Consider the following 16,002-nt stretch of genomic DNA (forward strand, 5'->3'; position numbering starts at 1 on the left):
GGTCTAGATAGGAAGTAGCACCATAGTAGCCAGTTCAGAAACTTAACTGAGTAGCAACAAATCAACCTCGGGAATGCCACAATGGACACGTTCATTTGCTGAGCAAAAGCTGGCCTACAACTCTATCTCAGACTCTACAAGCAGCAATAAAAAATGCGGAGAGGTCATGTAAATGGTAGAACAGGGACTACTGGGACCTCAGAAGGATTCAAGCAGAAGCTCTTGCAAAAGAATAGCGAACAGGAAAGTGAAGCTTAAACTAAACCTAATAAAGATAGCTCTTGCTCAAACATTTTAGGTGTCACTGGCCACTTCTAATGCAAATGAAACCTCCCAGTCATTATCTAAGCGGACCCAAAAAAAGCAAACTGTTTACGTACATGCCTCCAACACAGCTGCACACAGTTGTGTACAAAGCGTCACGGTAGTTGCAAAATCACAATATGCTGCATGTAAGGTAGGGACATCGAAATTGCCAACTTTTGACCTGGAAGCAGGTGAAGCTCCGAGAACCACCAGATTTGCTCTACTGAATTTCAAATTGGCGATCAGTAGATAACACTCGCATTGCATATGTTAGCATCAGGCTGAGGTAGATGTGGCTTCTTTTCTTGAACAGGTACACAATAAGGGATTGCCCTAGTCATGCAGCATTATTGTTCAAGACAGTGCACCCATGCACTCATGGCTGACACAGCCAGCTTAAAATGCTCATTTCTTTCTTTGAGTGTTCACTGTTGTAGTTAGCACATGCTGTGTACTGTGCCCTACATTCTAGCACCTTGGATATTTTGGCTTTGCAGGCAAACGTAGCCAGGGAGTATGCCTAAAATAAAGCGAGAACAAATTTTTTAATTTGGTTTTTCAGAGAAGTGTGCACTGTCTTCAGTAGGCATCAAAACCATGCCAAGACGGAAGGGGATGGAAGGAGGAGTAAAATATGAGAAAGTGGTGGCGTAGTGGAAAGCCCAAAAAACTTAGGCCACCTGGGGATCTAATGTGCATGGAGGTTCCAAAGCTAACGAATACCTTTTCTGTTTCATCTCTATTAAAACGGGACTGGCTGCTGAGTCGGGATGCAATCCACGATCAAGTGAGGGGCAATGGAGTGTTACGCTGCAGGACTTTTCTCAACATTCAATATCAGCATGGGAATAGCAGAGATCATCCTAGCCATTGAATATTGTTTACTGTAGTCCCCATGGCACCACTGAAGACATGACTGCTTTCTCTATTGAAACCCCATCTTCAACGCTGCCGAAAGTGTTATAGTCCCTTTTTAATCGTTACCTTCAATTTCAATGTGGCTTGGTTTCCGAACCAATTTCTGATGTCTGTCCAGCATGCACTTCCATCATACTGATCGTTACCTTCATTTTTCATGTGGCTTGGTTTCCAAACCAATTTCAGATGTCGGTCGGGCATGCACTTCCATCATACCATGAAACTTGTGCCAAAAAACGAAATTAAAGCACCGGAGAAAATCTTTAACTCTAAATACCAGGGATTATTTCTGGAAGTGTATGCTCGACAGACAGACATCTGAAATTGGTTTCCAAACCAATTTCAGATGTCTGTCGATGATACACTTTCATCATACCATGAAACTTCTACCATAACAAAAACAAAGCACCAGAGAAAATTTTTAGCTCTAAATACCAGGGATTAATTCGCAAAAAAGTGCGCATTGCCCAGAACTCTTCAATGTGCCACTTGACAAACAGGCTACATATGTGTTTCATTACATTAGTTTGTACACAGCTGTGACTATGCATAAATTGCAGTCCTATAAGTGCCGCTTGCTTTCGGTCATTACAATTTCTCAAAGGGACACAACATTCAGAAATAAATTATTTATTCAAACCTTCACGTAGCATCTAAAAAAAATCTGTGCCTCCGCGGCACCGTCTCTATATATAAAAAGCCACAGTTTCGCTATGTATGAAACGGTATGTAGTGTGCCGAGTACACAATTCAGATGCTGCGAAGACTTGTAAATTGAATGTCAGAACCTGAGAGGCTCTGATCATATAATCAGAACAGCCTTTAACTCTGAATGCTTCCATGTGACCAAAGATAGTTCCTTAGCACAGATAAGAAAGGCTGCTAGCACCTACCAGTTTGAGCAAAATGCATTTCAAGACAGCTGCCCATAGAAATACTCGAAGAGGATATGATAAATTTCCTACGGAGCTGCAGGAAACCCTGCTATATGTGCCATACAACTTATACACGTTTGAAGCTTGCATGTTGATCAATGCATGACTCTCTACCGGAAATTTTTTTCGAAAATGGTACCAAAATGATCATTTATTACCCCTGCAGCAATCTTGACAAAGCAATGAATCATTTGGATGAGCTCTGCTCGCCTTAAACCATTTGTTGGTTTGCAGACAGATTGCAGCACGGGTGCTTAATGATCATTTCGGAAACTGAAAAAACGTGTATGCTAGGGCGCTAAAAGCGCAGGTCTCCGAGTACAGATCTAACTAATACCTGTGTAATGAACAGCATCATTTAGTGTGCAATTTATTTTTGTATGCGCTTCTGGTTTTCTTTGCTGTTGCTCTCTTGAATGAATGTACAACTTGTTTAATAGTGAAACAAGCACTGGTCAACATATATAACGCAATTCTTTAAGGATAACAGCAACAAAGACACAAGGAGAGCAGCAGGAAAGAGGCAATTAACAGGCTGATTAAAAACCGGACATTTCAATGCATTGCTTTAATAAACACCCCACAATGCTTCTCCATACGCTCACAGGCCAAGCAAATAAGGTGCAGCAAAAAGAAATGATCAAATGTTGCCTTCTTGGGCAATAAAAATAAAACCTGGGTCAAATATGTATCACCTCTCGTTACGATATAATCACCACTACAACTATTGTCGCCATAACTACTTCCGCTGCAGGAATAAGGCCTCGACCATTAGTCCCGAGTTCACCCTGTCCTGTAGAATATACTACACAATATTACAAACTTCAGCAACTGGACTGGTCCCAAAATACAGGAGAAAAGCTGCAGGTTAACATACCGGGCCAGTCCGGTCAAGACTGTAGGCGTGCTCTGCTGTTAGAAAAGAAATAAGGTTCTCCACCAGGACGATGAGATTAGGCCAGACAGAAACCAAGATTAAAAGGAAGTGTCTAGCATGCTAGATAGGTATCAATTTCATCACTCAGAACGAAGTGGCTTATCAGTTTGTTTAATTGGTTCTTGATGCCTTCTTGGTGCACCTTTTTGCCAAGCATGAGACCATGCGTGAATGTGAGGACAGGCAGGCACAGACTCAACATTGCGAATAAAGAAATTCACCAAAGTGAGCACCTGTCCCACTTTTTTCCATTACTCTCTGTATGCCTTTCGCAACGCTTTTTGATGGGTCATTATCAAACCTTGCAGCTTGCCACCTCAGCAACACTGAACAGAAAATTTTCATTGAAAGTCTGAAGGTAGGTGGAACTTCGCAGATAGTGAATGCACACCAGAGGGTCAATATTTGATGCCCAATGTCCTTGTACAACATCCGAATAAAAAACTGATAGTCGATTAACGTAGTTAGGCCAGAGGCGAATGAGGTGTGCCAGCAGTCTAGTTTTCGCTTTGGTTCAGTTGGACTGTAGTAATGTCCACATATGTGGAACTGGCCATTGCGGTACCCGACACCTTGTATACAACACCTTGCATACAACGTACGATAATAAAAAATACCTGTAACTTGGCACATACTAATCAGCAAGCGTCCTGCAGTGAGGAGTGTGCCATCCACTGCAGACAGACAAAATGAGTCCTTACTTCTTTAAAACAGCGCCAAGTGCCTTAAAGAAACCACGAAATGACATACCAAGGTTACGAAAAGTTCACAAGCGATCAATATTCCAGCACTGATCACCCACACCAGAAAAAAATTTAAGCTAGCTAGCTTTGTTAAGATTAAAAATGATTCCTCACATTGAACCCACACTGCCTGGCCTGCCAAAAAAAGAAAAAGGTCTGCACTGCACCTTGCTACGTCCCTGATACTGCCTACAGCCCTTCAGCACACCCAATAGCTAGGCTCGCCCAGATTTCCTACTATTTCACAGGGGAAGAGGCAGTCAAGAATGTGTGCCAAGGTGTTGTCCAGATCAAATCCGAGCAGTAATTTTTAAGAAATATTTGTAAATTATAGCGTCCACCGAGAGCTTTTAAACTTGACTGGAATAGTCACAAAAACCACCTTGTTTGTTGCTTTAGAATATGCCCATGATAATCATTGAAGGGACCTTTTGAATGATACCAGTAAATGATGAGCGCAACGAAAGAAGCCACAGGAAGGTAATGAAAAAAGCCATCATCGGAACGGATGGTTGAATGCGCCAGAAGCGGGCAAGTTTTCATTTGTTCTTGTGCCAACATTGCTGTACCAAACTGACAGCTTCTATTTGCGCTTCAATTTTCTTTTCATATTGTGTTCTTATGTCCATATTCGTCATATGTTTTGAAGTGGTGCAAGAACTTGCTAGAAACCCTGGGACCCACCTTAAGAGCCACAATGAATTTTGTCTCCTTTTCTCGGGCGAGGTACACTCTGCCAAAGTTTCCTTTGCCCAGTGGCCGGCCAATCTCGAAATCTTTAAGGCACCACTCCTTGACAGACCTGCAATAAAGAAAAAGAACACACATGGCTGAAAGTTATACTCCAGCAATGCCAGATTCTGAGCATTACACCAATCAAGAAACACATGCCACTATCCCACAATTTGAATGACAGCACTACACTGCACTGTTCCGATTAAACATCAACCATCACATGTATAGATGCAAGCACAAGTAAACAAAGCACAATATTTTGTTTGTGAATGGTGCCTGTCCTAGCAGAAATCATGAACTATTGTGTCTTCACGAGAAACTACAGGATCGACCACTATTATCATGCACATGCCAAGCCTCGAATTTCTATTAGGGCACGCGTAAACAGGAGTACAAGGCTACTGAATCTGTTTACTTCTTCTGTTTACACTTGTATGTACTTATTGGATAGGTGTTCATTTTTGCTCCAAGAAGAGATAGCGCATTGCTTGCACTATATATATGTAGTTCAATCATGAACAGGAATGACTTCCAGGCAAGTTGGTGATACATTCTCAATTTACAGTGTGAAGTATGAGGCAAACAGTAGAAAAAAAACAGCAAGACAAGCTAGGGGTTTATTGATAGAGAGGTGGGAGGAGGGGGCAGACGGCCCTACCCATAAATACAGAAACTTTGCACACGATAATCATGCTGGACCCCATTGTTTTGACGAAAAAATTCAAGAGCGATTGGTGCGTTACTCCAAGAGGGCATAAATCCCCCCCCCCCCCCCCCAAGACAAGCGCTGCCTTGCGGTTTTCTTTGTTTTTCCTCTTATGCACTGTTATTTCAGTAATGACTCAAAAATGTCCAAGAAGACAAAGCCTGCGCAGCCAGCTTATATGGCACTCTACCCATGACTGAACGCTAGTGCACACACTATCTGCGTACAAACACTACGCACAAAAACTGGGGCAGGAGAGTCCTGAATATGAACATGACGGGCGAACAAGCCCATGGACCACTGAAGTTTGTTGATAACTTGGCATATACATGGTGTCATGCAACTGCAAACAAAATTTTCTTTCTGCCGATTATATGTCATTCTAACGCAGTTCAGGGCAGTGCTCCCGAAAAAAAACATTCCATTTGGGAATGGTGAGACGCGCAAGAAAAAGCAATACGCGTCAAGTCCTCTGAACAATACTCACATAACGATGTTACAGACCGCCGTATAAAGCGGTAATCAAACTGGGGACATCGGCGAGGATGGATGCGGAGAGGAGTGAGCGACGTCGCCGATCCGCCGAAGTCCGTCCCTGCTCTCGGATTCAGCCTGGGTTAGCAGCGAGACGCCGAGAAGGACGAGCGAAACGTCCGTGCTGCGGAGGCAGAGGGGCAGCTGTCAAAAAGGAACCAAGGGGCCAAATCAATTCCCTTGCGGGGTTTGGCGAAAAAAAGAGAAGACGAAGGGGAAAACAGAATAGATGCGCGATATGAGGGGAGATGAGAGAAAAGAAACCCGATGGGGAACAGCCAAATGAAGAAAGACGCTAGCGGGCTGCACCCCAGGCATGCCACATCTCCCGGGGAGACGGGGAGTGAATGCGCAGGCTGAATGAACGGTCCCCTCCTTGGTCGGCGGCGGCCGCGGGAGCAAAATATGATGGTGCGTCGCCGCGAGCTCTCTCGAAGGCATGACGTGTGAGCAGCCGCCGTCACTTAGGGAAGAATTACATCGCCCGTGTGAATACCCCAATAACGACGCTGTTTCTCTTGAGCGACGAGGAGGAAGGTATACAATCACCTGCATACACACTAACACACACACACAAACACTGCGGGGCACGCACAACCTATGTCAAGGTGAACATCAGCATCAGACTTTGGGTTCTGGTGCGACAGTCCTTGTCGGCGCCGACGCACACGGCGGTGCAGGTGCAGCCCGGTCACCGGCGAAGTATCAGCAGGCCGGTACCAGCAGGCAGGAGCGCGTCGGTAGTGCGCCTGGCTACCGGGAGGCCGGAGTCAGCAGGCGGGTGCTCACTGGTAGGCCGACTGGCTAGCCGGAGGGTGGATACAGCATGTAGGGTACCGTGGGGGGTAGCGTGCGCAGGCAGCCAGACCCCGGACCTCGATGCCCGGCCGGTGCAGGCTAGCTGGCCTTGGGGAAACGCCGAGCTCCAAAACACGACGCGCCGCTCAACCAACCACAGCCATTGCCTCAAAGCCAGGCTCCAAGGATCGATTGCGCACGCGCACCGGCACGCCGCACGCGGCCACACTTCTTTCTCCTGCCGGAACCCATAGAGCACAATCCACATTATCACAACCTCCCCCAGTTTCAAGACAGTGGTTTACAATTGTTTTGGAACCACGAGAGGGGGGGGGGATAGAACGGAAATGTCCCCCGCGAGGAATGCTCACAGTTCCTGTCTGTTTACAGACATACGTTCATATGTACATACAGATGCAAGTCCGCGTGCTGAGGAATACAGTTGTCAACACGCACAAGCAGGAGGCAAAGAAGCAATAATGTTATCGGATCCGACATGGTGACTAAGCTAAGTCATTGTGGGGCATTCAAACACGGCTAAGATAATCAGCACCCACGTTATCGGTTTCTTTTATGCAGTCGATGGCGTACGTGTAATCTTGCAAAAATAAACTCGAATTCACGGAACAAACTTCGTACTTCTTCAGTCTGCGCCTCTGAAAGACCTGAAACGAATTGGACGTCCGCAGAGCACTGTGTTTGACGGAGATTCAGAGCAGGCAGTTCTACGGGGCACTCCACATTGAGCGCTTCAAGGTCCAATGGGAGTTGGTCGGTCTCTGCGGCGGCCGATACTTTCCGCGTCACCGGGGGCTTGCGCTCTTCATCTTATCTTAAGCATATATATGTGAAAAACTTCGCTCTTGTGCGCTAACTGTACAAGGTAATACACGTCGTTTTTTGTTCAAGGACATCGGATGGCCCTTTCTATTGCATGAGCAGCTTGTTAGAATCTGTAGGCAGCAAAATCAGCACCTTGTCGCCCGGGACTAACCTTGTGGGGTGACTCTTATGGTCATAGTATGTTTTCTGTTTCTGGCGTGCCTTCTCGAGTTGCTCGTGAGAAAGTTTCCACGTGTCTTCCAACCAGCTTCTGAGGTCGACAAGATAGGCGTACGTTGAGCGAGTTTCTCCATCAATGCTCTGATTTGTTCAGAGCTCATTTCGTACTGTCAGTGGCCTTCGTACATGACGTCCATAGATCAACTGGAACAGAGAGAACCCAAGACTTCCCTGTGGAACTTCACGGTAAGCGAAGAGGAATGGGGCCAGATACTTATTCTAAGACCTAGGCTATTCTTGGCACATGCTCTTAAGCATCGTCTTAAGAGTTCCATTAAACATTTCCGCCTGGCCATTCACCAGCGCGTGGTAAGGCGACGTCTTGAGGACCTTGATGGAGAGTAGACGGCTTACATCCTTCATGAGGTCATCGGTAAAGGTTGCTCTCTGGTCAGTTACAATTTTTGGGGGGATACCGAGGCGAGAAAACATTTCTACTAGCGCTTCTTCATCGTGCACAGCGTCAATGACAGGAATTGCGACGGCGTCAGGACAATGTGTCGCGAAGTCCATCAGCGTGAACACGTATGGGTTGCCTTTATCAGACTTGGGTGAGAAATGCCGTATGAGGTCGACGGAAATCCGTTCGGAAGGAGTATTGATCAGCAGCCTGTTGCCAAGCGGTAGAATGCCAACCTTGCCCTTTGGTGTGGTTCTTTGGCATTTATCGCACGACTTAAGGAATCGCGTGACATCTCCGTGTAGGTCAAGCCAATAAAAATCCTCTAGTGTGCGATCGGTCGTGCGTCGTATTCCCTGGTGCCCAGCCATGATGCTTTCATGGGCCATCTGTAGAATTTGAGGTCTGAACGCTACGGCTACTACTATATGTTTGAAGTTCCTGCCGGTCGACACGATGTAATCTCGGCAGAGGATATTTCCTTCTTCACGGAAGAAGTATTTATGACCGCTGCCGTATACAAACTCTTTATTGAGGTTAGAGAAGAGCCGTTTGAGTGTTGCATCCTTCCACCGCTCTTCAGCTAATTGGTTTGTTGTGACGTCACAGCACTGAATTAGTGGCATATGCAACGGCGTTAACTTATCCTCTTGTATCTTGGCAACGACGGTAACACAACGCTCCGAATTTCTAGGCTGGAGGTGTCCCTGGTGAACTGGCGCCGTGTCATGCTCGCTAACGCGTGCGTTCATCCAGTCTGGGTCGGGGTCAGGCGGTTCCCAGACACCTAGGATGTTGCCGATAATGACGTCGTACGAGGGGCGTTTCATGCAATGTGCTGTCACCTCACCTGAGAAGTAGGGCGTATGCTTGCACTCTTGCCTCGGCTAATTGGGTGACGGTACCATCAAAGAGATATAGTGTCCCTGTGCCTTGAAAGTGTGAATGCAAACGCTGTAAGTGTGCATGCAAGTCGTCGCACCGTTCATGAAACAACGATAACAGCTTTTGCGGATTGAGAGAAAGGGCATGGTTCTACGCTGGGAGAGTTTCCACAAGAGCGGTCTCCTTACTCCTAATTCCTTCTTGGAGTCTGAGTTTGAATTCGAGAATATTTTCCTCTCGCAGCGGCTTCCCGACTTTCCTCTCTTTCCGCAGCCCGTACCTCCCTCTGTGCTGAGCGTTCACTTTCTACCCTCTCTCAGTTCCGCATCCGAGAGGCCCAGTTGCGTACCCAACGTAGTTAGACGTTCGAGGTCGATTGCCGCTCAAGCTTAGCTCTCAGCGTGAATACGGATCAGCTAATCGGCCCTCTCGCTGACGTATCCTGGCAGGCTCGCAAAATGTGATGTAATTAATGGGCTCAGGACCGTTCAGGAGGCCTAGCCACTAGTACAGGCCACACCCCGCATAATGACGCACTTCCTCTTGAGCGACGAGGACGAAGGTATAATGTCTCCTGCTTTTACACACGCACACACACACACTGCAGGGTACTCACAACCTATGTCGAGGTGAACATCAGCGTCTGACAATGGGTTCCGGTGCGACAGTCTTAGTCGGCCCAGAAGCACACGGTGGCGGAGGTGCAGCCCGGTCACCGGGGAAGTATCAGGAGGCCGGTACAAGCAGGGATGAGCGCATCGGTTGGCCGCCTGGCTACCGGGAGGCCGGAGTCAGCAGGCGGGTGCTCACCGGTATGCCGCCTGGCTAGCGGGAGGCTGGAGACAGCAGGCAGGGTACCGTGGTGGGTAGCGTGCACGGGAAGCCAGACCCCAGACCTGGATGCCCAGCCGGTGCGGGCTCTCTGGCCTTGGGGAAAGGCCGAGCTCCAAAATACGACCCGCCACTCAACCAACCACAGCAACTGCCTCGAAGCCAGGCTGCAACGTTCGATTGTGCACGCGCACCGGCTCGCCCTGCACGCTGCCACACTTCTCCTTTCTCCGCCCGGAACCCATAGGGCAGTATTCACATCATCATAGATGTGACGTCACAGTTTTTCTTATTTTGTTTTTTTCCCGGCCAATAACTCTCAAGCCTCCCGAACCCAGACGAGTCGTGAGTACTCCGAGCCGGAAGAGACTGGTGCGCTTTTCATTGAACGTGTCTATGCGCAATCTGCATTTTCGTCTCTCTCTCGTGCATCGGCCCACTGCTGTTTGACCGAGCTCTCCTGTTAGATTCGAGCTCGGCGAATCTTCCTTTCAGTTCACGGTTTACGCAGTCCCAGATTCAGAATTCTCCCGATTGAGCCGAGTGCTGTGAGAGTACTTCGTTGTGGACACGCGATGTTGTTTCGTACTTGCCCGCCGAATGTACATAATGTTCTTCGTCGCTCCATCATAGCCCTGCAAGTTGTTGACAGAGCTGCTTCACGACAGCGCAAGTGTGCGATGGTATCGATTGATAATGCGGCGCCTTCGAATATAAGAATTTAGCGAAAGCCTCCGGGTGAAGGCGCGCGAAGAGACCGCAGAGTGGCGTCGATGAGGTCGTTTCTTTGTGACCTTTGCATGATTTCTACTGCCACCGATCGATAGCGGGTGGCTTCTTACGCAAGTTTTGTCTCTTTTAAGATTCATCTTCTTCAAGCACAGCCTCTGTATAAATTTTGGCCGTAGCCGTTATTTCTGTGTGTGCCGGCAAAACTCGCTGACTGTAGGTTTTTTTCCTTACTCGCAGCTTCAGCAGACGGGGTACGCGATTTGCGCTATGAAACCGTCGGGCTTCGCGACAGGTCGGTGGCACTTACCTGTGCGGACCACTCGTATGTTTCTTGTTTTTCACGCGATGGTACAGTGCAGGAAATCAGCTTCTTTGTGGCGCTGCCGAAGGGAGAAAGAAGGTGTTGCTGGCCAGCGGGGAGCCAAACTTTAGAAATAAGTTGGCTCATGGTGAAATAAAACTGGCGTACCTCGTAGTGGCACCAACCGTCTCTACAGCATGTGACTGCAGTAAAGTTTGTGCACAGGACATGTATGTAATGCATTCATTGTGTTTACTCGCTCAGGCCTGTCACTGGCAAGTAACACATTTTTAAGGCGATGGGCGCCACAAGGAAGTCATCTTGCATACAGTGATGACTTTATTAGCGTTCAGCTGGTATCATATTCGAGGTCCGTGGAAATATTTGTTACCTTACAACCGAAATATCTGCATTGGTATAATTCCTTGAGCTTTTTTAAACACCTTGGTTTAACTTTTGGAATTCCTGTCCCTACGACAGTTTCTCAACATTTGTTCTGTACGCTCCAATGCATTCGAGAAAGCTTTGTTAAATATTTTCAGAAAAAAATAATGCATCCATGAAAAACAGACAGTACGAGGAGACCTAGCGGACGCTGCATGGGCCTCACGTGGCCGTCAAGCAACAAAGCAGCTGCTACTATAACCACTTTCCACTGCAATTCCATACAAGCAACATATATGGCACTTAATGTATCGATGGATCCTCTGCACTGTTTTTGTTTGTGTCTTTTTAATTGTCTTGTAAATGCGCTAGAGGTTCATGTGTGTGTTTACCAGTAGGTGCCAAAGTCGTTACTTGGTTTTTCGGCGGCTGAGGAGCGCAAGTATCCAAGAATACGTAAACAGCAGCGGTGGCCAAGTGGTTGAGCATCCGCATCGCATGTGGCAGGTGCGGGGTTCGATACCCACTGCCCCCGGGTACTTACCGGTGATACAATAATTACAAGCTTCCCCTGGTATGGTGCTCGAATTCTTTAGGGTGAAATGCTTGGGAAATGGGTCTTTGACCAAACCTTGAGAAATAGAAAAAGCCCTGTGCCATGGCGCTCTTGGGCCCTAGATGCCCTTGCGCCATAAAAATCCATAATCGTCATCACCTTCACCAAGAGCATATGGTTCACCACTTGGTATTTGCCGCCGACTGCTAAGTAATATACAATTGACTTTCGTCGCATGATGCATAAAAACACTGCAGTATAAATTCTGATAAGTAGGATTAATTCACTACAACACTTATGCCAGCCTACCACAAGAAATGGAATGACAACAAACGTATCAGTAACTATATTGCCGTTTTTATTGCGCATCACGTGACGTATAGGTGAACTACACATCATAGCTCTTGTTCAGTTCTTGTCTGTCAAAGAGTGGTGCCTTAAAGATTTTGGGATTGGCCGGCCACTGGGGAAAATCAAGTTTGGCAGAGTGTACCTCGCCCGAGAAAAGGAGACAAAATTCATCGTGGCTCTTAAGGTGGGTCCCAGGGTTCATAGAGAGTTCTTGCACCACTTCAGGACATATGACGAATATGGAGATAAGAACACAATATAAAAAGAAAATTTCTTAAAAATTACTGCTCGGAATTGATTTGGGCAACAGTTTGGCACACATTCTTAACTGCCTCTTCCCCTGTGAAATAGTGGGAAATCTGGGCGAGCCTTGCTATTGGGTGTGTTGAAGTGCTGTAGGCCGGATCGGGGACGTAGCAAGGTGCAGTGCAGACCTGTTTTCTTTTTTTCGGCTGGCCAGCAAGTGTGGGTTCAATGTGAGGAATCATTTTTAATCTTAACAAAGCCAGCTAGCTTAAATTTTTTTCTGGTGTGGGTGATGAGTGATGGAATACTGATCGCTTGTGAACTTTTCGTAAATGTGGTATATATCATTTGGTGGTTTCTTTAAGGCACTTGGCGCAGTTTTAAAGAAGTAAGGACTCATTTTGTCTGGCTGCAGTGGATGGCACACCCCTGACTGCAGGACACTTTCTGATTATTATGTGCCATGTTACAGGTATTTCTCATTATCGTATGTTGTATGCAAGGTGTTGTATACAAAAGTGTCGGGTGCCGCAATGACCAAGTTCCACAAATATGAACATTACAACAGTCCAACTGCTATCCACGAACAATGGATCTGAACACCGGAACCAAAGTGAAAACTGAACTACTGGCACACCTCATTCGCCTTGGGCCTAACTACGCTAATCAACTATGACTTTTTTATTTTTATGTTGTATAAGGGCATTGGGCATCAAACATTGCACCCTCTGGTGTGCATTCACTATCTGCGAAGTTCCACCTACCTTCAGACTTTCAATGAAAATTTTCTGTTCAGTGTTGCTGAGGTGGCAAGCTGCAAGGTTTGATAATGACCCATGAAAAAGCGTTGCGAAAGGCATACAGAGAGTAATGGAAAAAAGTGGGACAGGTGCTCACTTTGGTGAATTTCTTTATTCGCAATGTTGAGTCTGTGCCTGCCTGTCCTCACATTCACGCATGGTCTCATGCTTGGCAAAAAGGTGCACCAAGAAGGCATCAAGAACCAATTAAACAAACTGATAAGCCACTTCGTTCTGAGTGATGAAATTGATACCTATCTAGCATGCTATACACTTCCTTTTAATCTTGGTTTCTGTCTGGCCTAATCTCATCGTCCTGGTGGAGAACCTTATTTCTTTTCTAACAGCAGAGCACGCCTACAGTCTTGACCGGACTGGCCCGGTATGTTAACCTGCAGCTTTTCTCCTGTATTTTGGGACCAGTCCAGTTGCTGAAGTTTGTAATATTGTGTAGTATATTCTGCAGGACAGGGTGAACTCGGGACTAATGGTCGAGGCCTTATTCCTGCAGCGGAAGTAGTTATAAGTAGTTATGGCGACAATAGTTGTAGTGGTGATTATATCGTAACGAGAGGTGACACATATATGACCCAGGTGTTATTTTTATTGCCAAGAAGGCAACATTTGATCATTTCTCGTTTGCTGCACCATATTTGCTTTGCTTGTGAGCGTATGTGCAAGCATTGCGGGGTGTTTATTAAAGCAATGCATTGAAATGTCCGGTTTTTAATCAGCCTGTTAATTGCCTCTTTCCTGCTGCTCTCCTTGTGTCTTTGTTGCTGTTATCCTTAAAGAATTGCGTTATATATGTCGACCAGTGCTTGTTTCACTATTAAACAAGTTGTACATTCATTCAAGAGAGCAACAGCAAAGAAAACCAGAAGCGCATACAAAAATAAATTGCACACTAAATGATGCTGTTCATTACACAGGTATTAGTTAGATCTGTACTCGGAGACCTGCGCTTTTAGCGCCCTAGCATACACGTTTTTTCAGTTTCCGAAATGATCATTAAGCACCCGTGCTGCAATCTGTCTGCAAACCAACAAATGGTTTAAGGCGAGCAGAGCTCATCCAAATGATTCATTGCTTTGTCAAGATTGCTGCGGGGGTAATAAATGATCATTTTGGTACCATTTTCGAAAAAAATTTCCGGTAGAGAGTCATGCATTGATCAACATGCAAGCTTCAAACGTGTATAAGTTGTATGGCACATATAGCAGGGTTTCCTGCAGCTCCGTAGGAAATTTATCATATCCTCTTCGAGTATTTCTATGGGCAGCTGTCTTGAAATGCATTTTGCTCAAACTGGTAGGTGCTAGCAGCTTTTCTTATCTGTGCTAAGGAACTATCTTTGGTCACATGGAAGCATTCAGAGTTAAAAGCTGTTCTGATTATATGATCAGAGCCTCTCAGGTTCTGACATTCAATATACAAGTGTTCGCAGCATCTGGATTGTGCACTCGGCACACTACATACCGTTTCATACATAGCGAAACTGCGGCTTTTTCTATATAGCGGCGGTGCTGTGGATGCGCAGATTTATTTTAGATGCTAGGTGCAGGTTTGAAAAAATAAGTTATTTCTCAATGTTGTGTCCGTTTGAGAAATTGTAGTGACTGAAAGCGAGCGGCCCTTTTAGCACTACAATTTATGCATTGTCACAGCTGTGCACAAACTAATGTTATGAAACACATATGTAGCCTGTTTGCTAAGTGGCACTTGAAGAGTGCTGGGCAATGCGCACTTTTTTGCGAATAAATCCCTGGTATTTGTAGCTAAAAATTTTCTCTGGTGCTTTGTTTTTGTTTTGGTACAAGTTTCAAGATATGATGGAAGTGTATGCTCGTCAGACATCAGAAGTTGGTTCGGAAACCGAGCCACATGGAAATTGAAGGTAACAATTAAAAAGTGACTATAACACTTTAGGCAGCTTTGAAGATTAGGTTTCAAAAGAGAAAGCAGTGATGTCTTCAGCTGTGCCACGGGGACTGCAGTAAACCATATTCAACTGCTAGGATGATCTCTGCTATTCCCATGCTGCCCCTCACTTCATCCTGGATTCAATGTCGGATCAGCAGCCAGTGCCGTTTTGATAGAGATGAAACAGAAAAGGTATTCGTTTGCTTTGGAACCTCCATGCACATTAGATCCCCAGGTGGCCTAAGTTGTTATGGGCTTTCCACTACGCCACCACTTTCTCATATTTCACTCCTTCTTTCATCCCCTTCAGTCTTGGCATGGTTTTGATGCCTACTGAAGACAGTGCACACTTCTCTGAAAAACCAAATTAAAATTTTTTTCTCCCTTTATTTTTGGCATACTTCCAGGCTACGTTTACCTGCAAAGCCAAAATATCCAAGGTGCTAGAATGCAGGGCACAGTACACAGCATGCGCTAACTACAACAGTGAATACTCAAAGAAAGAAAGGAATGAGCATTTTAAGCTGGCTTTGTCAGCCATGAGTGCATGGGTGCACTGTCTTGAACAATAATGCTGCATGACTAGGGCAATCCCTTATTGTGTACCTGTTCAAGAAAAGAAGCTACATCTACCTCAGCCTGATGCTAACATTTGCAATGCGAGCGTTATCTACTGATCACAAATTTTAAATTCAGTGGAGCAAATTTGGTGGTTCTCGGAGCTTCACCTGCTTTCAGGTCAAAGGTTGGCAGTTACATGAAGCACTTTGTCGTCTTGCAACTACCGTGACGCTTTGCACACAACTGTGTGCAGCTCTGTTGGAGGCATGTACATAAACAGTGTGTGTGTGTGTGTGTGTGTGTGTGTGTGTGTGTGTGTGTGTGTGTGTGTGTGTGTGTGTGTGTGTGTGTGTGTGTG

General features: G+C 46.0%; 1 protein-coding gene across 2 annotated transcripts in view; it reads right to left on the bottom strand.

Moving 5' to 3' along the window:
• The window catches only part of LOC144135048 (aurora kinase A-A-like), a 31,512-nt gene extending 21,562 nt beyond the window's left edge, over positions 1-9,950 (bottom strand). The window contains exons 1-3 of one of the 2 annotated variants that reach the window (XM_077667816.1): positions 9,576-9,950; positions 5,768-5,938; positions 4,524-4,641 (exon numbers count right to left, since the gene is read on the bottom strand). In XM_077667816.1, the coding sequence (XP_077523942.1) occupies positions 4,524-4,641; positions 5,768-5,769 (120 nt within the window). In that variant the 5' untranslated portion in view covers positions 5,770-5,938; positions 9,576-9,950. Of the gene's footprint in view, positions 1-4,523; positions 4,642-5,767; positions 5,959-9,575 lie in introns of both variants that reach the window. The other variant, XM_077667812.1, reaches the window with a different exon arrangement.
• Between the last annotated feature and the right edge of the window lie 6,052 nt (positions 9,951-16,002).

Source organism: Amblyomma americanum, chromosome 1 (genome assembly GCF_052857255.1).
Source record: "Amblyomma americanum isolate KBUSLIRL-KWMA chromosome 1, ASM5285725v1, whole genome shotgun sequence".
In the NCBI taxonomy this organism is placed as follows: domain Eukaryota; kingdom Metazoa; phylum Arthropoda; class Arachnida; order Ixodida; family Ixodidae; genus Amblyomma; species Amblyomma americanum.